Raw genomic sequence first — 20,400 nt, 5'->3', positions numbered from 1 at the left:
ATTGTCAATCCCCATCAAGGGGACACTCTGCTACTCCATAGGGACCTCTCACTGCCCCCAACTCTCTCTCTGCACATTCCCTCCCAGCCTGCAAAGTCCCAGGAGTAGCCAGCTCCTTTCAACCATCGGCTTTTTCCCTGGAGCTGGGGGCCATGGTTTTATCCTTCTCTCAGGCAGGGAATTAATGACTGGCTCTGCTACCGAATTGTTGGGTAACTCAGGCAAGTTTCTTAATCTCCCTGGGCCTCAGTTTTCCTCTCTGCAGAATGGAAATAATCATGGTTGCTCTGCCCACCCCATGGGGTTGATGGGAGAATCCCGTGAAAGGTTGCAGATAAAGTGAAAGCATTTTTAAAAGTAGATGAGGAGGGTGCCTGGGGGATTTACAAAGAAGCAACAGGTCTCTCTGAATTGCTTTATTTCCCTAAAAATATCTGAAACAGGTGGTGAGTGCAACCATGTTGGTCACATAAGTCCTTGATCCATTATCCAAATGCTGGGGCCAGATGGGTTTTGGAATTCAGAAATTTTACAGATTTTAGAAAGCCTACACGGGTCACAAATAATGTGACTCCCCCCATCAGGGTCAAGGCATCACCCCATCACTGAACACATTAACAGCTCTCAGCAAAGCACAAATACCACATGGGAGGGAGAAAGGAAAGTCATACTCCTTTGCCTTAGGTCAAGACGGGTTTTGCAGCCAAATAACTTCTGGTCTCACATTACAAAAACAACTTGGTTTTCCAAGCATTTTGGATTTCAGAATTCAGCTCAGCCCGGTATTAGTCTCTAAACTTTTTGGGTTAAATAGTTCATATTTTTTGAAAGCGCTGTTAAAAAAAGTGGGTAGGAGGGAATGTCGAAATCCATAAAGAATCATGAAAGATTATTATTGAAGTCTAGAACCCAGTCAGCAAACTGAAAGAAAGGCCAGGCCACAACCTATGGGTTTTTTGCACGTGTGCATTTTGGGGTAGTGGGGGTCAGATCAAAATCTTTCATCAGATTCTCAAAGGAGTCCATGTGTCTGAAAGGGTTAAGAGTCCCTGGCCTGGCTGATTCCCCTCCTTCTATAGAGGAAGAAGCTGACCCAGACAGGGAAAGTGGCTTGTCTAAGGTCCCATAGCAAATCAGTGGCAGAGCAGGGCTGGTCCCCAGGTCTCCCGACTCCTGTTCTGGCCCCTATGGTCATGGGGAGGGTTGGAGGGAGCAGAGACCCTCACCCTCCCACCCCCTCTTCACCCAGCCTGGCACACTCAGTGGACATTCTCACCTGTGTGGACAGCCCGGCCCGGGGCTGGGAGGTCAGAAGAGCTCCCTGGGTTTGCTGAGGTAGCTGGAAGAGATTTGGTGTCGGTAGCAGGCCTGGGGAGACAAGGGGATTGCACGGGGTGAGGGAGGAGGGAGAGTTCTGTGGAAGCATCCTCGGGGAGGGGAGGCCATGGGGTGGGTGGGGCCTTACCTGGCTGACTCTGCTGGGCCTGTGGCAGCAGGAACTGAGCAGGTGGCTGGAGGTGGTGGCCTGGCACGAGCACCAGCTGCTGAAGCTGGAGGAGCTGCTGTATGTCCTGGCAGGGAGGGGGATGGACAGAAAGACAGCCTGAGTCTTGGCCCAGCTCCCTCTGCACCGTGTGAGCCCTGAGGGGTTCCACAGAGTGGGTGGGGAGGGATGGAGCACGATCTCTGAATGGCTTCCCTTAGCTAAGGGCCCACAGGAGGCTTCTCCCAACCGCGGGCTACCAGAGCATCCTATCTGGGCTGACCCAGGAGGGCTCGCTCTTGATTTACCTTCTCTTTCTTTTTTTTTTTTTTTTTTTAAGATTTTATTTATTTGACAGAGAGAGACACAGCGAGAGAGGGAACACAAGCAGGGGGAGGGGGAGAGGGAGAAGCAGGCCTCCCACCAAGCAGGGAGCCCGATGCAGGGCTCGATCCCAGGACCCTGGGATCATGACCTGAGCCGAAGGCAGACGCTTAACGACTGAGCCACCCAGGCGCCCCTTACCTTCTCTTTCTTGAAGAAATATTTGCCTTGTCTTACATTCCCACAGAACAAATAGTATCGTTTAAAAATGTAAATCAGACCAAGTCTTCCCTTCTCTTAAAACACCTGAGGCAAAAGATACCGTGTCTGGAATTAGCTTTAAAATACTCCAGCACAGCAATAAATAAATAAATAAAATAAAATAAAATACTCCAGCACAGTAAATTGGTTCAACCACTTTGGAAAACTCTTTGGCACTGTTATGGTTTGAATTATGTCCGCCCCTCAAAAGACATGTAGGAATCCTAACCCCCCAGAACCCCAGAGAGTGGCCTTATTTGAAGATAGGGTCCTAATCCAATATGACAGGTGTCCATTTAGTAAGGGGGAATTTGGACACAGAGACAAACATGTACAGAGAGAAGGCACTGTGAAGAGACCCAGAGAGAAGATGCCCAGCCCTGCCAACACACTGGCTTTGGACTTACAGCTTCCAGAGCTGTGAAAGAATACATTTCTGTTGTTTAAGACAGCCAGTTGGTGGTTGGTTGTTATAGCAGCTCTAGAAAACAAATACAGGCACTATTTACTAAAGCCAAACATACACCTGTCTCATGACCCAGCGGTTCCCCACCTGGGTGCTAGCCACTGTAAGTGTGTACGTGTGTTCACCAAAAGACACGTGCCACGATGTTCAGGGCAGAACCATTTGTAATGGCCCAAACCCAAAGAAAGCCCAGGTACCCATCGGAATCGAAATGGGTGAGTAAACTGATTCACTGGAATGCTACAGCAATGAGAAGGGGCAGTCTATAATCTGTAATGACACACAGCAAAATAAACTTCCCAGACATGATACGTGGAAGAAGCTAGACATGATAGAGAGCATCCTATATGGTTCCATTCGCATTTGGGGAGGGAGAGGCTAGAAGGCATCCCCAGGGGCTCCTGGGGAGCTGGCCATATTCAGTTCTTGATCTGGCTGCTAGTTACATGAGTATGCTCAGTTTGTGAGTGTCACTGATCTGTATATTTATGATTTGTGCACTTTACCGTATTTGTTATACTTCAATGAACAGATTTTTTTTTTTAAAGGGAAATGAAGCAGGGACAGAGGGAGAGAAAAAAACATCCAGCCTCTCCACCAAAAAAGTGAAGGGTATAGATGAAACAGGATTGGCAAAAGGTTGGTGTCTACTGAGCGGGTGAAGGCACGTACAGTTCCTTATATCATACCCTCCACTTTTAGGTTTGAACATTTCCAAAAGAAAAAGCAAAACCCCCTTACACACACACACATACATACTCCAGTGGCTTCTCATAGCCACAATAATACAATCAAAACCCCTTACCTGGTCTCTAAGGTCCTTCATACCAAAGCCCGTGCTAGTCTTCCTGACCTCAACTCCTACCTCAGGGCCTTTGCACACGCTGTTCCCTCTGCCAAGCAGTTCTAGTTCTTATACTCCTGCCTAGGCCCTTCTTGTCACTCAGATAAAATCAACTCTTCAGGGGCACCTGGGTGGCTCAGTCAGTTAAGTGTCTGACTCTTGATTTCAGCTCAGGTCATGATCTCAGAGTCATGAGATTGAACCCCGCGTCAGGTTCCATGCTGGGCATGGAGCCTGCTTAAGAGTCTCTCCCTCTCCCTCTGCCCCTTCTGCTTGTGCTCTCTCTCTCTCTCTAGAATAAATAAATAAATCCTTAAAAAAAAAAAGATTCTCTCTCTCCCTTTGTTTCCCCCTCCTCAGGCACTCACATTCTCTCTTTAAAAAAAAATCACCTCTTCAGAGATGCCCTCCTTGACCACCTAATCTAAAGCAGCCACCACCACCCCTCTCTTTGTTATCTCCATTTCACCTCCTCTGTAAGACTTATCACTATCTCAAGGTATCTCTCTTTCTGTTTACCCTTTCACAGTGCATCTCCCTCACTGGTATGTCAGATCCATGAGAGTGTGATCTTGATGGTTTTGGGCATTATTATAATCTCAGCATCTAGAATATCTGGCACCCAGTAAGTGCTCCACATATATCTGTTGAATGAACCCACACTGATGCTTCATAATTTGCTCAGTAACTTTTATGACAGTTGAAAGTTATGTTACTTAGAGTGACATTCTTTTTCCTTCTGGGAAATTGAGGGGGATGACATATGCTCCTCAATTCCTCCCAATGCTATTGTTATTCCAAAGACCAATTTAATGTCCTAGGAAGTGAACAAACTGAGGAAAAAACATACGCAACTTGACACAAAGGGTTCATTTCTTTAACATATAAAGAGTGATTACAGATCAATAAGAGAAAAACTAACAATCCAGTAGTAATCTGGCCAATATAGGGCTGGTGACTGCCCAGCAAAGGAAATATAAACAGCTCTGAATGAAAAAATATTCAGACTCATTCACAATAAGATAAACAGAGCTATAACTGCACTGAGATACTATTTTTACCTATCTGATGGGCAAAGATAACAGCAGTGCATAACACGCTGGGTTGGGGCAAATGGGGAAACACACATTCTTGCACATCACTAGTGAGAAGATAATTTGGCAATGTCTGTCAGAATTACAAAGGCAGGGCAGAAGACATGAAAGACATTTCTCCAAAGACATACAAATGGCCAACAGACACATGAAAAAATGCGCAGCATCACTCAGTATCAGGGAAATACAAAACAAAACAAGATACCACCTCACAACAGTCAGAATGACTACAATTAACAAGTCAGGAAACGACAGATGTTGGCGAGGATGCCGAGAAAGGGGAACCCTCTTACACTGTTGGTGGGAATGCAAGCTGATGCAGCCACTCTGGAAAACGTATGGAGGTTCCTCAAAAAGTTGAAAATAGAGCTACCCTACGATCCAGCAATTGCACTACTGGGTATTTACCCCAAAGATACAAATGCAGTGAAAAGAAGGGGCACATGGGGCGCCTGAGTGGCTCAGTCGGTTAAGCGTCTGCCTTCAGCTCAGGTCATGATCCCAGGGCCCTGGGATCAAGCCCCGCATCGGGCTCACTGCTCAGCGGAGAGCCTGCTTCTCCCTCTCCCTCTGCCTGCCACTCTATCTGTGCTCTCTATCTCTCTGTCAAATAAATAAATAAAATCTTTAAAAAAAAAAAAAGAAGGGGCACATGCACCCCAATGTTCATAGCAGCAACGTCCACAATAGCCAAACTATGGAAAGAGCCCAGATGTCCATCAACAGATGAATGGATAAATAAGATGTGGTGTGTGTATATATATATATGTATATGTGTGTGTGTGTATATATATATACACACACACAATGGAATATTATTCAGCCATCAAAAAAATGAAATCTTGCCATTTGCAATGATATGGATGGAACTAGAAGGTATTATGCTAAGTGATATAAGTCAATCAGAGAAAGACAATTATCATATGATCTCACTCATGTGTGGAATTTAAGAAATAAAACAGAAGATCATAGGGGAAGAGAGGAAAAATGAAATAAGACGAAATCAGAGAGGGAACCACACCATAAGAGACTCTTAATCATAGGAAACAAACTGAGAGTTGCTGGAGGGGAGGGGGAGGGGGTAACTGAGTGATGGACATTAAGGAGGGCATGTGATGTGATGAGTACTGGATATTATATAAGACTGATGAATCACTGACCTCTACCTCTGAAACCAATAATACATTATATGTTAATTGAATCTAAATAAAATAAAATTTTTAAAAAGTAAAAAAGAATTACAAAGGCATATACCCTTTGACTCAGCCATTTCACTTCTAGGAATTTATCTTAGAGATACATTCACACTTGTGCAAAATGCTCTCTCTAGAAGGGTATTCCTAGCATCATGCAGTGTTCAGCAAGAGTGGAAATAAGCTGAACACACAGCAGTGGGGTACAGGTAAATGAACTAGGGTGGATCTTTATGTCGGAATACTATACATTCATCAGAAAGAATGAGGACACTTTTCATGTCCTGAAATGGAACAATCTCCAAGATGTCCTGTTGAATGGAGAGCTCAAGAGATAGAACAGTGGGTAAGTATTTCTAGGTATTTCCTGGGTATGCATAGACTATACCTGGGAAACTATACCAGAAACTGGCAACACTGTAAATCCTTCCATATCTCTTGAGTTTTGAACATTTACCTAGCCTAAATAAAGAAATAAAGATGTCCCACCCCCACCTACCCAACCGAACACTCATTTCTGCCCGACATCCCTGTTTTCCCAACTATTCGTGTTTTGACTGTTCAAGGCTATTTCCTGTCCACAGCAAAGGCCTCTGCTTTCTCTCTGTGCCTCAGAAAGTGGACGGAGTACCCAGATGCTCCTGACCTCTCACTTCTCTCTAGCTGCTCATCATCTAAGGATACAGCTTAAGGGGTTTGAAGTCCCAATACTCTATCCTTTGAAACTGTGTCCATTCTGCCTTGTCTTCTGAGCCTCTCCACCTGATCAATCACATGGTGTCGTCCCCTCCACGTGAGGCCTGGCCACGATGTGAGTGAAGCCTGGATTTCAGGCCCCCCACCCCTTCACAATGGACCCTTCCAAGTCCCCGTACCTAATTTTGGTCTCATAATTTTGTCTTCCTTTTCTCTAAAAAGACCTGCACACTGTACAAAAATCAGGCCCCACAAAACTGAACCCACCCTGCCCTACCCTGCATTTCTCGTGATGCAATGCATTTGCAGTTTTCCTCTGCTACACTATAACTCTAGAAGGCAGAGGCCAGGTCTTACTCTGTTCATATCCCTAACCCTTAACACAGTCTGGTCAGCCCCCATTAAATGCCCACTGAGCTGAATCAAGGAATAAAGCCAGATATAAAGACTTATCACCAATGTGTTTCTGACTAGCTTGCTGATTAAAGTATTTGTTAACTACTGTCTCTCCCTAGTGTGACTCTCAGTGAAAACCCCCCTTTCTCCCCAGAAGCCTAAAACAGAGGTGTCTGCAGATTTCTTTCTGAATCTCCTCTGGAGAGGAAAAGGGTGGGGAAAATGCATCCCAATTTGCAGGGGGCCTCATGGTGAGAAGTCCAAATGAATAACCCAACCACACTGCCACTCACTGTCACTCAGATCTGAAACTTAGGAGTCAGTCCCGATACCCTCCATCCCTTCTCTTCCCCATCCAACACATCTGCAAGCCGGAACAAAAAAGTTCTAATTTTTTTCTGTGCTTTGAATTACTTGGTGTCTGACAAAACCTACTGCCCCCTTCTCAGAGTTAAAAAATGGGTAAAATAAAATGCATAGGATGGGGCGCCTGGGTGGCTCAGTTGGTTAAGCGACTGCCTTCGGCTCAGGTCATGATCCTGGAGTCCCGGGATCGAGCCCCGCATCAGGCTCCCTGCTCGGCGGGAAGCCTGCTTCTCCCTCTCCCACTCCCCCTACTTGTGTTCCCTCTCTCGCTGTGTCTCTTTCTGTCAAATAAATAAAATCTTAAAAAAAAAAAATAAATAAAATGCATAGGATTTCATATGAAATCAACTATATATGAAAAAGTCATCCAACATCTTGAGTTGTGATAATAATCTATGGGTTTCTTTATTAGCCCATTAAATAATAAGACCAAGCAATAAGTCTGATGACTACTGTAATTTCAAAGCAATGATGAGTAAAAACAATATTTTGAGGTCTCTGTGAATAGAAATATCTGTGATTCCATCGGTGACAGAGTCCTGCTAATGCTATTGTGGTCTATTCATAATAGAAGGAAACATAACATTTTCAGTTAGAGGATAGTAAAAGTTGAGACATAATTTTTTCCCATCCAAGTTCATGCACTCCCCTGAATTCTATCCACAGACCCCTCCAGGGGGTTCCTGTTCTGAAATGTTAATCTAATCATAAAGCCTCCACTGGTTTTCATCACACTTGTAAGACAATTCAACTCCTTGCCATGGCCCTGGATGACCTGGCCTTCCTCATCAACCAGGACTCTCACTCCCTGACTAGGAGCGAATCACACTGGTCTCCTTCCTGTTACTGAACTCAAAAAAGATCCCCACCTCAGGGCCTTTGCACATGCTGTTGCCCCCCCACTTCTTGATCTGCACATGATTGGCCCCGCCTCATCACGCAAGTCTCTATAAAACGCCCCCTCCTGAGAGAGGCCTCCCCTGGCTATCGGCTCTGATGAGGAGTCTTCCTCTCCTCAATCTCTCTCTATTACATTATACTCTTTTCCTTTCTTCATAGCAATTGTCAGCTATGGGTAGGTGCTTGTCTGGGCACAGACTTGTCTGCCTTATTCCTCACTGTATCCCCCCTGCAAAAAGGTGCTGGGGCATGGTGGATGTTCACGAAATGTTTGCTGACTAAAGAAATTGCAGAATGACAGAAAGAAGATTCTGGGTGCTGTGCTGGCTCAGAACTGGGGTTAACCAGTAGGAGGCCCCATTTCTCCATAATCTACAAGCAGCAAGCAATCTGAAGCCACTTGGGGGCGCATTAGGACCAAGTCAAGATGGTGGAGCAGTTAGAGGAAGTGGAGACACTGGGGAAGGGCCCCTGGCCAGGATATTTAGTGGATCATCTGCTCCGTCCCTGACCTGTGAGAAAAACGGGCACAGAGGGCTTAGCACACCCCACTAGAGCTGAGAAGGGAAGAGACCAGTTCTCGTTCATCGCGGGATTGTGATCACCCCCACCCCAGTGTGGGCACCCAGCAGGTGATCAATGAATTTCCAATGAATGAATGAGTGAAACCTAGGACTGACTGGTGGTGTTTCTCTTTGCCGCAACTGAGATCTTGGCCACAGTCGGGCAGAAAGACTGACGCTCTATTTACGTGACACACGGGTGAACAGGAGTATAATTGTCCACTTTCCCATCTGGGCTTGGTTCCACCTGAGGGTCGGGGGGGGGATGGTGGTGGTGGAAAAAAGCCTTTAAAAGGAACTAGAGGAGGCCTGGCCCCTGCTGTGGCCGCTTGGGCCCAGGTGCAGCGCCTCACTCCAGCGCACAGGGCAGACTCTCCACCCCCCCCAACTGCAGGGCCCCACACATGCTCTGGCAGCCACCCAGACTGGGATGGTGTCTGCATGACACTCACCAGCCATCCCTGAGATGGCATGCTATGACCAGTTTTGGACACCCCATTCCAAGACATGGACAGTTTAGAATTAAGTCCAGGGCGGGGAGGACAGGAAGGGGGGTGTCTGGGGGACCATGTAAACTACATTGTCCTCAGTTGCATTCAGAGTGAGGACGGGCTTCCTTACTCTCTGAGCCATGACAGGCAGCCCTGTGGGTGGAGGGGGCTGCCTGGGAAGGGAGAGAGCACCTGTCCCAGGAGCCACCTGGGAGAAACGGCACCCCGACTTGCCCAGAACTGTGTGGAGGGAGCTAGGTGGGAGGGCGGTCGGAGGAGTGCCAGGGTCCCTGCCAGCTGGGAACCTTGGGGGTCTGAGCCTGGGTCCTGTTGCTTGCTTCTCGCTGTGTGACTCGGGGGAAGCCAGCTCTCTTCTGGGCCTCGGCCTCCCTAACTGTATAGGGTGACAGTGCATGGTGTCCTGGAGACGGCCAGACACCCGCTGTCCCTCACACAGTTGGGGGACCGTGGGCATCCCTTACCCTGTTTACGCCTCCATTTCCTCGGGTGACACCACAATAACTCTTACCTCCTGGGGCTATTACAGGAATTAAATGCAACAACACACGTAGCATGTTTAGCCTGGTCTCTGTTCACTCGAGTGGTCCTGCATAAATGGTAGTCATTACTACTGAGTCATAGCTCTCTCAGGGCTCGGTGTTCTCATCTACAAAATGGGGATAAGAATGTCTGACTCTTTACTGGATTGTACTGAGGCCTGAGTAATATTAGTATCTATAAGGTGTTTGGGAAATCACAACATACTCCCCCAGCACAAGCATCTGCTGCCCCTGTACCCTCCTGTCACTCCCCTGCTGTCACACCCCTCAAGCACAAGCTCTCAAGGGCGGGAGCCCCGTCCTCTGCCTGACAACTCATAACTGCCAGTGTCCAGCCAGCCTCCCCACTGAGCTCCAGCCTCATATGCCCGTCTGCCTATTTGATGTCTCCACTTGGATGGTGAATAGACTCTTTATCCCCTGCCATGTCCAAAGGGAAACTCCTGCTTCCCTACTCCTGCCCTCCAAAACACCCTGTGCCCCCCCGTCTTCCCCAACTCAGGAAATCACCTCACCACTCTCCGGTTGCTGAAGCCAAAATTCTAGGAGTCATCCTTGATCTACCCTATCCATATAAAATAGCATTCTAGACCCCCACCATCACCTTCACCTCCCCGCCTGGATGCCTGCGAGCATTTCCCACTGGGCCCCTTGCTTCTACTCTGGTCCCCCACAGTCCATTCTCCCCATGGCATCTGGAGGGTGCTTTGTAAAGGGTCAGTTGGCTCATGCCACTCATCTGTTTAATAACCCCCCAACAGCTTCCCATCATATCTGGCATTCATTCCAAACCCCTTAATCTGTCCTAGAAGACCCCTCACCTCTTGTCTCCTGCTAACTTGCTCTGCTCCAGACATACCACTTTTCTCTGTGCCCTGATGTCAAGCTGCCTTCCACCTCAGGACCTTTGCACTTGCTGTTGCCTTTTCCTCAGTTCTCGCCCTGGCTTCTTCATGACTGACTCATTCAGGCCTCAGCTCTCAAAGGCCACCTCCTCAGTGAAACTTTTCCTAACCACCTCCCTGGAAGACACCAGCCTATTTCATTTTCTTCAGGACACTCACTCTATAACAGTCTTGTTCGTTTGTTTACTTGTTTACTGTCTGTCTCCCCACTAGAACATGAGGTCCTCAAGGGCAGCCACCTCTGCCTCATTCACAGCTATTCCCTCGGGGCCATGAATGGGCACCTGGCATATACAAGGTGCTCAATAAGGGCTGGATGAATGACTATGTTATCCTAGTCATTTCACTAGAGGAAGCCCTAAAGTTTGGGGGGGGCAGGTGGTATGGGCACAGGTGGCCTGTCTCTAACAGGGGTTCTTCTATGTGCCTCCTCCCCCAAAGGTGACCCTGCCACACGGAGCCCAGGAAGTCCCAGCGATTGGGGCAGAACACCCACAAACCAAGACCCACCCAACAGGGAGCAAAAACTACCTCTGCACATTCTGTGTTATATCCCATGCTACTGCTTCATGTTAAAATGCCAGGATAGATGAGCAACAAAAGACCCCAATCCCGCAGTTGTGGGGCGACTGGGATGCCCCGGCCTGGCTCCTGGACTCCAGGGCCTGTGGGCACATTGACAATGTGCCACACCTCCAGGTGTGGCTGACCTGGCACCCACTGCCCCTTCCTCAAGCATCCACCTCTTCCTCTTGGGGACTTGCCCTCCCCCATTCTCAGGTCACATGGTCCAGGGGGGCTGACCCTACCTTCTCAGGGGTTGAGGACATTAACTCAACCCTGGCCTGTGGGAGGGTTTTATGTCCCCGGGTACAAGTGACTGCAAGTCGAAGCGGGCAGGCACCTATTTTGCCTGCCTCAGAATGAAAAAAGAGACAGACCCCTGGGGCCAGGCCCCATGTTCCAGGATGGGCCTCTTCAGTGATCTGAGCCAAATATCCCCTTTCCTTCTTCAGCCACCTGGCGTGGAGTTTGGTCCAGCCGCCACCCCTCCTAGCCCATCCTGCTCTGTCTTCCACTGCTGGCCCCCAACCCCCCACTTCCAGAGCCCACTGTGCTCTCTCACATTATGCTCCATGCCTGGAACAGCTTTCTCCACTTTGTATACCCAGTAAACTCCTACTTGTCCCTGCTCAGGTCAGATCCCACCTCCTCCAGGAAGCCTTCTCTGATTCCCTCAGACACAGGTCACCTGTCTTCTCCCACACTCCCACCACATCCAATAGGTTTCTCTGGGAAAACTGTACTCACTAGGTCCTGCCCGCCTAAAAGATTTTGTCAAGCTTTATATGCCATGGTCATATTATGAAAATAGGGATTTTTTTTTCTCTCTCCAAATACAAAATGATGTTTTAACGGTTAATGTAAATTTTCAATCAATGCCTACCCCTACCCCAGACATTCTGAATTACTCCCCCGGAGAGATGTCTTCCCTACCCTTGATTGAAAAGCTGCATCCCTCATTGATTCAGTAAATATCCACGTGGCCCCCTTGGTGGAAAGCACCGTGCTGAGTGCTGGACACACAAATTATAGAAGTGTGTTATAATCATCCCTTTCTCTATACGAGTTAGGAAAATGCAGGGAAGGTTCCTGCCAAACGGTTTAACTGACATTACTTTGGAAGCTGGCATTCGAGGGACAGATGGGGGACTTTCCCTTAGTACTTTATGTAATTTTTAAAATGATAGGGCTAGGGGTGTTTTTGACTTTCTTAGTATTGTTCAAGTAAAACATTTCTTAGTGGTTCGTTGGTGTGTCTGTTTCCCTAGAAGACTGGGAACCCTGAGGGGGCAAGGAAGGGTCTGAGTCATTCCTAAGCCTTTAGCTTCCCACCAGGGCCTGACACACGGGAGGCCGGGAAATGTCTAAAATGACCACGGGACAGAGCGGAGTGGGCATGGGAAGCAGATGGGTGGGAACGGGACAGGGGCTGAGGAAGAGGGAGGGGTCAAGCCCAGGGGTGAGACAGCTGGAGCTGCAGTGGGCAGCTAAGGCAGGAGGACTGTGGTACCCACGGCAGCTGGTCGGCACAGTGCCTACAGCTCTTGGTGGTACGGGATAAACATTTGTCAGGGAAATGAGGTCACAGGGTGACAGAACTCCCAGAAAACAACCTTGGCCCAGCTTTGCAGTTGCAAAAGGCAGACCCGAGCAGATCGGAGCTGGGGACGGGGGAGTGAGAGGAAGGGGTTGGAGGAGGCCTTGAGAATCAGAGTATGGGCGGGACAGCAGGTGGCAGGGAGCTTGGAGGAGGTGGTTCTAGGAGTGTATGAACAGAAGGAATGCCTGCTGCTGGTCTGCACGAGGCTGCTCTGTCCCTGCTCCCTCCCTGGAGTCTTTGTCCCTTCCACAGACACTTCCTCAGGCATATTTGGACCCAGTACTGGTGATTAGGGCCAGAAGCAAAGGAAAAGGGCTGGGGGCCTCGGGAGAATGCAGGAGGCAGGAAATCAAACCAGCTGGAGGGAGGGAAGTCTTGGAAGACATCCTGGAGGCGTGGACTCCCAAGCTGAGGCTTAAAGGCTGAAAAGAAGCCGTCCAGGTAAAGGGAGGGAGCCGACTTCCAGGCAGACAGGAGAACAGGGGCAGGGGCAGGGATACTTGAGACCTGGGGGAGGGAGGAGCCCTGAGCGTTGGGGTTGCTCCATGGAGAGCTGTATGTGCTGAGAGGCGCCCCCCTGCTGCTGGGATCTCTGGGGGGCGGTGGGCGGGGGGAGGTGGGAAGGATGGCTACAGGCAGCAGCCCCAGATTATGTGGTCTGAGCCCTGACTCCCAGGCCGCTCTGCCCCTTGGGGTGACCTCGCCAGGGATGAGGATTTGTGGACTCTAGGAGGTCACCGTTAGCAAAGTGCCTGCTACAAAGGCAGCACCTGCCAGACTCTAGTTACAGTTACCGTGGTGAGCCAGGCACCAGGGGCTAAGTCTGGAAGAGCCATCACAGAGCAGTGGCCACAGATTGCTCTGTGTGTCTCCGCAGAAGCAGGCCCAGAAGTGGGAAGCTCTAAGGAGGCAGACCCAGCTCAGCGTTAAGGACAGTCTTCAGTGGAAGCGCTGGTCAGTAGTGGAATGGGCCCATCGGAAGCTGAACTCTGTCAAGGAACAAACTGTGGGTGCTGGACACCTTCTCTGTGTAGACAGTGTCTGCCCCCGGGGTTCCATGGAAGGCGGTGGATAGAGAGAAAGAAAAGCGATCCAAAGAGCAGTCATTGTGGGAAACACAGGGTTAAGGGAAGTTAAACAAGGTTCCTTGCTGCAGGACTTCTCAGGACCTTCACTGCGCTGGAACATGGGCCACAGACTCAAATGCTTATGGAACCCAGTGAGATAGCACAAGTGGGTGACAGGGAAAAGTGCGGGTGGAGAGAGCAGGCCCATCAGGAGGGGATGCTCTGTTCTACCTACTCTGTTCCACAAACTATCCTTACAGGAAATTTGTGGGCTACTATCTTGGGTTGAACTGGGTCTCCCAAAAAGATTTGTCGGAAGTCCTAACCCCTGGTGCCTGTAAATACAAGCATATTTGGAAACATGGTCTTTGCAGATGTAATCAAGTTAAATGAGGTCATTAGGGCCGGCCCTAATCCAACAACTGGTGTCCTTATAATAAGAAGGGAAAATGTGAATGCAGAGACAGACAGGCACAGACAGAAGATGGCCCTATGACCAAGGAGGCAGAGATTGGAGCGATCCAGCTAAAAGAATGCTAAAGATTTCCGGCACTACCAGAAGCTAGAAGAAGCAGAGAGAGATTCTCCCTAGAGCCACCCAGTTTGTGGGGCTTTGTCATGGCACCCCGGGAAATGAATACAGCCACGAACTCATGATTCAGTATATGCCAATAGTCTCCAGAATGGCCAGAGCGGATGCAGCATTCCCTGACCCAGCGGCCACGGGCCCCTTTTCTGAAAGAGCATCTCTCACTGGATACGCCAGAGCACACATTATAGGGTGCTGGCTCAGAGTCTCAGCCTTTCCTTCTGGGCCCACATAGGCACCATTCCACGGAGGTGACTCCTCGTTTCCTCAGCCAGAAACTGAGGATAATGGGCCAACCTCCCAGGTGGCTGGGAGCCCTCAGTGAGATACACAGAAAGCGCTTAGCCAGGCATGCCATCACATGGAGGACGTCCTCCCTCTGAGCGTCGATTTACCCCACTGAGACACGGGTGGCAGCATCCCCCGTGGCTCCCTGGCACATGACCGGCCTTCAGAAGAGTCCACGCAGACCGGTCAGCCCCCTGCACACCGTGCTTCCGTGGGCCCTGTGCTGCCTGCCCCCCAGGGCTGCCCTTACCTGTGCTGTGAGCTGGATGGGCTGGGAGAGGGTGAGCTGTGGGGTCCCGGGGGGCTGGCTGGCAGGCTGTGGAGGTGGCAGGTCGCCACCCCCAGAGGAGGCTGGGGGCTGCGAGGTCGAGGAGGAGGCAGAGGAGGCAGAGGAGGAGGAGGAGGAGGAGGAGGAGGAGGAGGAGGCAGCGGCGGCGGCGGCAGCGGCACTGGATTGTTGCACGGCGGCGGCCAGGAGCTGGGCCTGGGCTTGCTGCAGGAGGAGCTGCTGCTGAGCTGGCATCAGTGCTGTGAGCTGTGGGGTGCGGGCAGCAGGGCCAGAGGAGGGGCGGGGGCGGGGGAGCAGAGAAGGCAGAGAGGGGTTAGTGCCCGAGCCAAGCAGGTTAGGGGGCAAGTCCTCCAGGAGGCCTGAGGAGGGCAGGAGGAGGGCGTGAGAGTGTGGTGGTGGCCCTGGCGGGACACCCCCTGCCACGGGTCCTGTAACAGATGGGAGGCGGCTGGTCGAGGCCCACGTTCCCTGTCCTTCCCCGAGTACTTACCCCGGCTAGCTGGCTGCCCGTCAACATGAGTTGGGCCTGGGGCAGATGCGGCTGAGCCAGCTGGGGGGGTGGGGGTGCTGCTGGGGCTGAGTCGCCACTGGGGTCTTCAGCCTTGATCTGGGGGGGAGAGAGGCAGGGTCCGGGACCCCAGAATGTTAAGTGGAGGCCAGAGAGAATGCCCACCTGTGAACCAAAGAGAGGGCATGTGTGGCAACGGCAGCCTCGGGCCAGCACATGAGGAGTAGGCTGGGGTGTAGAGGCAAGGCCCTGCCTACCGGCTGGGGATCTTAAGTCCCGCCTCTGGCCTCAGGCTCCTCAACAATCAGGAGGGCTAACACACACCCCTGCACCAAACAGGAGAGAGGCACCTTTGGAGAGCAGTTTTCCCCTCTGGGGGGTGGGGGTCAGTTTCCCCATCTGTAAAATGGGGAATTTGCCAGCAGAGGACTTGGGGCATCAAAGAATAGCGTTCTGGGTTCCCATCCCTTATCTGCTTTATTTATTTATTTATTTATTTATTTATTTATTTATTTATTTATTTAAAAAGATTTTATTTATTTATTTGTTTGACAGAGGGAGACAGAGAGAGGAAACACAAGCAGGGGGAGTGGGAGAGGGAGAAGCAGGCTTCCCACCGAGAAGGGAGCTGATGTGGGGCTCGATCCCAGGACACTGGGATCATGACCTGAGCTGAAGGCAGATACTTAACAACTGAGCCACCCAGGTGCCCCTCCCTCATCTGCTTTAGCCAGAGGTGCATCTCTCATTAATGAAGTAGGACTTCATTGGAAGAACGGGTCTTAGGTTATGAAAAAAAAAAAACCACCGACTTGGAACCTGGATCGGAATTCAAATGAGTATGGAAAGAGGCAGACAGTGCGAACAGGTGGCGTGGGCAGACGAGGATGAGGTGGGCTGGCGGCATGTGCAGCCCTCCTGGAGGGGAAGCTTGCCCAGCTCCTCCTCTGCTCCCACCAACCATTCATTTCAAAATCTAAAGCAAAACCCAAAACAACCTAAAAAAAAAAAAAAAAGCGCCAAAACGCTGGCAGGACCAGCCAAGCACATACACAGGCCAGATGTGGCCCAGATGCTGCCAGCTTTCAGCCTCCACCCCAGAAGTCCCTTGAGCCCCTCCTCATATCTCTGTGCAGGATGTAGATGCACCTCGCATCAAATACATAGGACAGACCAGCATAGAGCAGTCCTGGCCTTCCTCCTCTCCTAGACAGAAAGGCCAGACCACGGTTGGCTTGCCTGAGAGGTCGGCTAGTAAAGGACATGTGGGGTTGGGGGAGGCATGGCTTGCAGAATCACACTCTCGGGCCCAGAGGGGACACTGGGCTGAAGGATGATCCCTAATCCTTCAGTCCGATGTCCCAGCACCATTTTGCAAAAGGGGATCCAGAGAGGGAAAGTGACTTGTGCAAGGTGACACAGCAGCTTGGCAGGGGGGTGTGGCATTTGGAATTCAGAGTGAGATGAACAGAGGCCTGGAAAAGGCCAGATCACAGAGGGTGAGTGGCATGGCCCAGGGAATGGAGACAAATGTCAGAAAGTTTACGAGGTGCAGGGATGCAGCATCCCCTGGTGGGGACTCGAGGGCCCCTGGAAGTCTGGCTGTGTTCTGCCTCTTGACCCGGTGTGGGCAACATGGGTGTTCAGTTTGTGAAAACCCACTGAGGATCTCTGCGTGTGTCACATTCCAATTAAAAGTTAAAAAACAAAAAACAACCAACATGGTGAGGATACTAGTCCTCTTTCAGATTTCTTTCATTCCTTCTGGTTCTCTTGAGAAAGCCTCCATTAGGTGCTAGGATAGTTCTAATGCCTCACCCCCAACACTGCTCATCTCCCTTTCTAATGAATGAAGGAAAGGCCTCAGGCTTAGACCCGTCAGCAGGCAAGAGTCTCTGGGTACATTTTAATAATCACTGTGTTGGGGCACCCGGCTGGCTCAGTCGGTACAGCACAGATGCTTGATCTCGGGGTCGTGAGATCGAGCCCCACGTTGAGCATGGAGATTACTTAAAAAAAATAACCATTGTATTTATTTCCATGGCAAGAGATGCTGGTTTTCCATTCATGAAATTTCCATTTAAAAAACACGTTATTTGAGCTGCTGAAAAAGCAAGCCAGTTCACGAGCTGAAAATTGTTGAAGCTGATGGATGGGTACCTGGGGGCTTATTTTCATGATACTCTTTTTCTTCTCCTTTTGTATCTGCTTCACATTTTCCGAAATAAAATGTTTTTAAAACTGAAGCCAATTAACACGACTGTGACGTAAGTAATTGTACACGGTGGTGTGTGGATGTGTCTGAAATTGTGACGGGAGCACATGAATCACTGCAGTTGGGGAAAGCAGAGGCTGCCCTCAAACAGGACGAGGTGTGGACAGAGGCCCGGAGTCAGAGGCCAACGCCCTCTCTGCCTCCGGTTTTCCCGAGGAACCGGGGTCCAGGCCAGGGAAGGGCGGCAAGGACCCTTCCTTTGCAGGGCTCCCCTGGTTTCCCCACAGAGAAGCAAGGCTGCCGTGGGGCTGGGAGGGGCTGCAAAGACACAGCTGAGGAGGGAAAGGGTCAGGACGGTGGGCACGCGCTCTGCTCCGAGGGCTAAGGCCAGAACTGCGCCTAAGATCAGAGGGAAGGAGGCCAGAGCCAGAGCCCTCCTCCCCTGGGCCCTGGCCAACTCACTCAGCACAAGATACCCACCCACTAAGCTGCATCAGGGCACCTCAGAGGCCATCGGATCTGACAGCCCCCCATGTTAGAGAAGAGGAAACCGAGAAGCCCAGCAGTGGTGGGGCGGTGGGGGGCGGAGGGGAGTGATTTTCCCAAGGTCACGGAGTAGTTCCCAGCCCCCAACCCCATCCCTTGCAGAGGACCCCTCTGCCCCTGCCCTCCATGCTGCTTTCAGGCCTCTGGGCCTGTGGCTGCCCCTACCAGGCTGGAGAATGGAGCCCTGGGCCCCAGACACCTCAGGAAGCCCAGCAGTGCCCAGAAACAGGCAGGGCCCCATCTGGATTAGGGATTTGTTCTGTCTGGCCACTTCCAGCCTCCCCATCAACCTCAGCCATCCTTCCTGAGTCTGCCTCCCATCCCATACCCCCCTCTACTGGCTGGCCCCTGAGTGTGTGTGTTGGGGGGCTGGGGGTAGGGTAGGCCCCTGTCAGGGAAGTTGGGATGGGGGCGGGGCCCTCAGCTTCCTGTTGTTCATCGCCCTGGGGCTCTGGGGGGGATTTCCCTGGCCACCCCCACCCCCCAGGGAAGGGGAAGGAGCCTGGGTGAGTCACAGGCCTGGGGCGGGAGCCTGAGTGTGAGAAGGGGCGGGAGGAGTCTTGTCACCAAGGTGTCGGGGCTCCGTGCCCCCCCTTCAGGCCCTGGGCCCACAAAGATGTGCAGGACCCTCTCCCAGACGCTAACCCATCACAGGACACCCTCCTCGTTCCCCTGCCCTGGCCGTTCTGATAGGTTCTTACCTTGGTGCTGGGGCCAGTTGGGGACACGGAGAACGGGGAGGTCTTATTCTGGGGGTTCTGGGAAGAAAAAGTTGGGGTGGGGAATGGGAAGAGTGAGGTGAAGCAGCCTTTGACACCATGCCCCTCCCCCACAGGGGCCCCCCTCTGTTCCCTTCTGCCCCTCCCAACCCCTCCTGCTCATCTACTCCCTCCTGACCTGATGGTTAGTGTCTGGTCCATTTCTTTCAGTGTCTGCAACGAGAGGGAAAGAGTGAGTTGTCACCTGTGCCCCCACAGCCCCTCAGCTCCCCCCCCCACAGGCCCCCTGCCCTCCCTGCTCCCCTCCCCACCCACCTGTGTGCTCTGATGGGGAGTCCAGACCTTGCTTCTCGGCCTCCAGGGGCTTAGACATTCTTATTTCTGGGGACAAAAGAAGGATGTAAGTGGGGTGAGGGAAGCCTGGGGGGCTCTTGGGCCCTCCTCCAGCACCACCCTAGCCTCTCTCCAAATCCCCTGCACTCCCTGCCACCTTGTAAGTGCCTCTTTCCAGGAGACATGCCCTCCTTACTGGGCCTTTGCCCTCCTCTGGCAGGACAAGAAAGGGATCCTTTTCAGCCCTGCAGAAGGTGGCACGGGGAGGGCCACCTCCCGTGAGGCCCTGGGGCAGGGTGGGAGGTAGCCGGTGGTCGTGAGAAGGCTTCGGTGCCCAGGAGGAGGTGGGTGATGTTCCACAGGAGCGAGTCAGCCTCAGGCCTCCTCCCGAGGCGTGCCCGTCCTGCCTCACCAGGTTTCGGGTGAGACATGTTTTCCACTCTGAGTGGGGCCTGGGGGTGTGAAGGGCTGCAGCATCCCCAAAGGAGTGAGTCTTCTGAACTCTGCGTGGGATTTGGCGCCCTCTGCGCCTCCCCCAGCCCACAATGTTCCTGTCCACACCTGACCCCCACTTGGCTTCCCGGCCTCCTTTCTCACATTCAGCTCACAGGCCCGGCAGCCCCACTCGCCACTTGGAACTCCGACTCCAACACCACCCGGCTCTACCCCTGACCAGGTCCTCGGACTTACTCCTAGGCCTCAACCGGGACTTAAGCCTTGAATCCCCACTGCACGCCCAGATCCAAGCCGGGTGCCCCAGCCTACAAATGCAATCCCCTGCTATCTTCCCATAAACCCAGGACATGAGGGGAGGGGGCAAACAGCAAGCTGGCCCTGGGGCCACAAAGCATTGCTCTTCCCTCACAACACTGTGATGCTGAGGAGGGAAAGGTGAGCACTTACCAGTGCCGAGCACAGTGTTAAGTATGATTCAGAGCTCACAGTAGCAGTTGGTGCTAATATTACCCCCATTTTACAGAGGAAGAAACTGAGGGCCCAAGTGCACAGTGAGACAGCAGAAGTGCCCCAGTTGGACACCTGTCTTCATGACTCCAGAGTTCCCGCTTCTCATCAGGACTGCTATGGTCTAGTGGGCCCCCTGCTGTGACTTCCACCCACCTCATCTCCAGCTGTCACCCC

General features: G+C 51.5%; 1 protein-coding gene across 3 annotated transcripts in view; it reads right to left on the bottom strand.

Moving 5' to 3' along the window:
• POU2F2 (POU class 2 homeobox 2) overlaps positions 1-20,400 on the bottom strand; it is a 36,005-nt gene that overhangs the window by 8,454 nt on the left and 7,151 nt on the right. For 2 of the 3 annotated variants that reach the window (XM_064581576.1, XM_064581577.1), the window contains exons 2-8: positions 19,243-19,308; positions 19,106-19,140; positions 18,910-18,966; positions 15,430-15,546; positions 14,901-15,185; positions 1,466-1,571; positions 1,277-1,368 (exon numbers count right to left, since the gene is read on the bottom strand). In XM_064581576.1, coding sequence (XP_064437646.1) covers positions 1,277-1,368; positions 1,466-1,571; positions 14,901-15,185; positions 15,430-15,546; positions 18,910-18,966; positions 19,106-19,140; positions 19,243-19,308 — 758 coding nt within the window. The remainder of the gene's footprint in view (positions 1-1,276; positions 1,369-1,465; positions 1,572-14,900; positions 15,186-15,429; positions 15,547-18,909; positions 18,967-19,105; positions 19,141-19,242; positions 19,309-20,400) is intronic. The other variant, XM_064581575.1, reaches the window with a different exon arrangement.

This window comes from Mirounga angustirostris, unplaced genomic scaffold (genome assembly GCF_029215605.1).
Source record: "Mirounga angustirostris isolate CCGP_5_RB_7025 unplaced genomic scaffold, mMirAng1.0.hap1 SCAF_16, whole genome shotgun sequence".
NCBI lineage: Eukaryota > Metazoa > Chordata > Mammalia > Carnivora > Phocidae > Mirounga > Mirounga angustirostris.
This window is presented reverse-complemented; position numbering and strand designations above follow the sequence as displayed.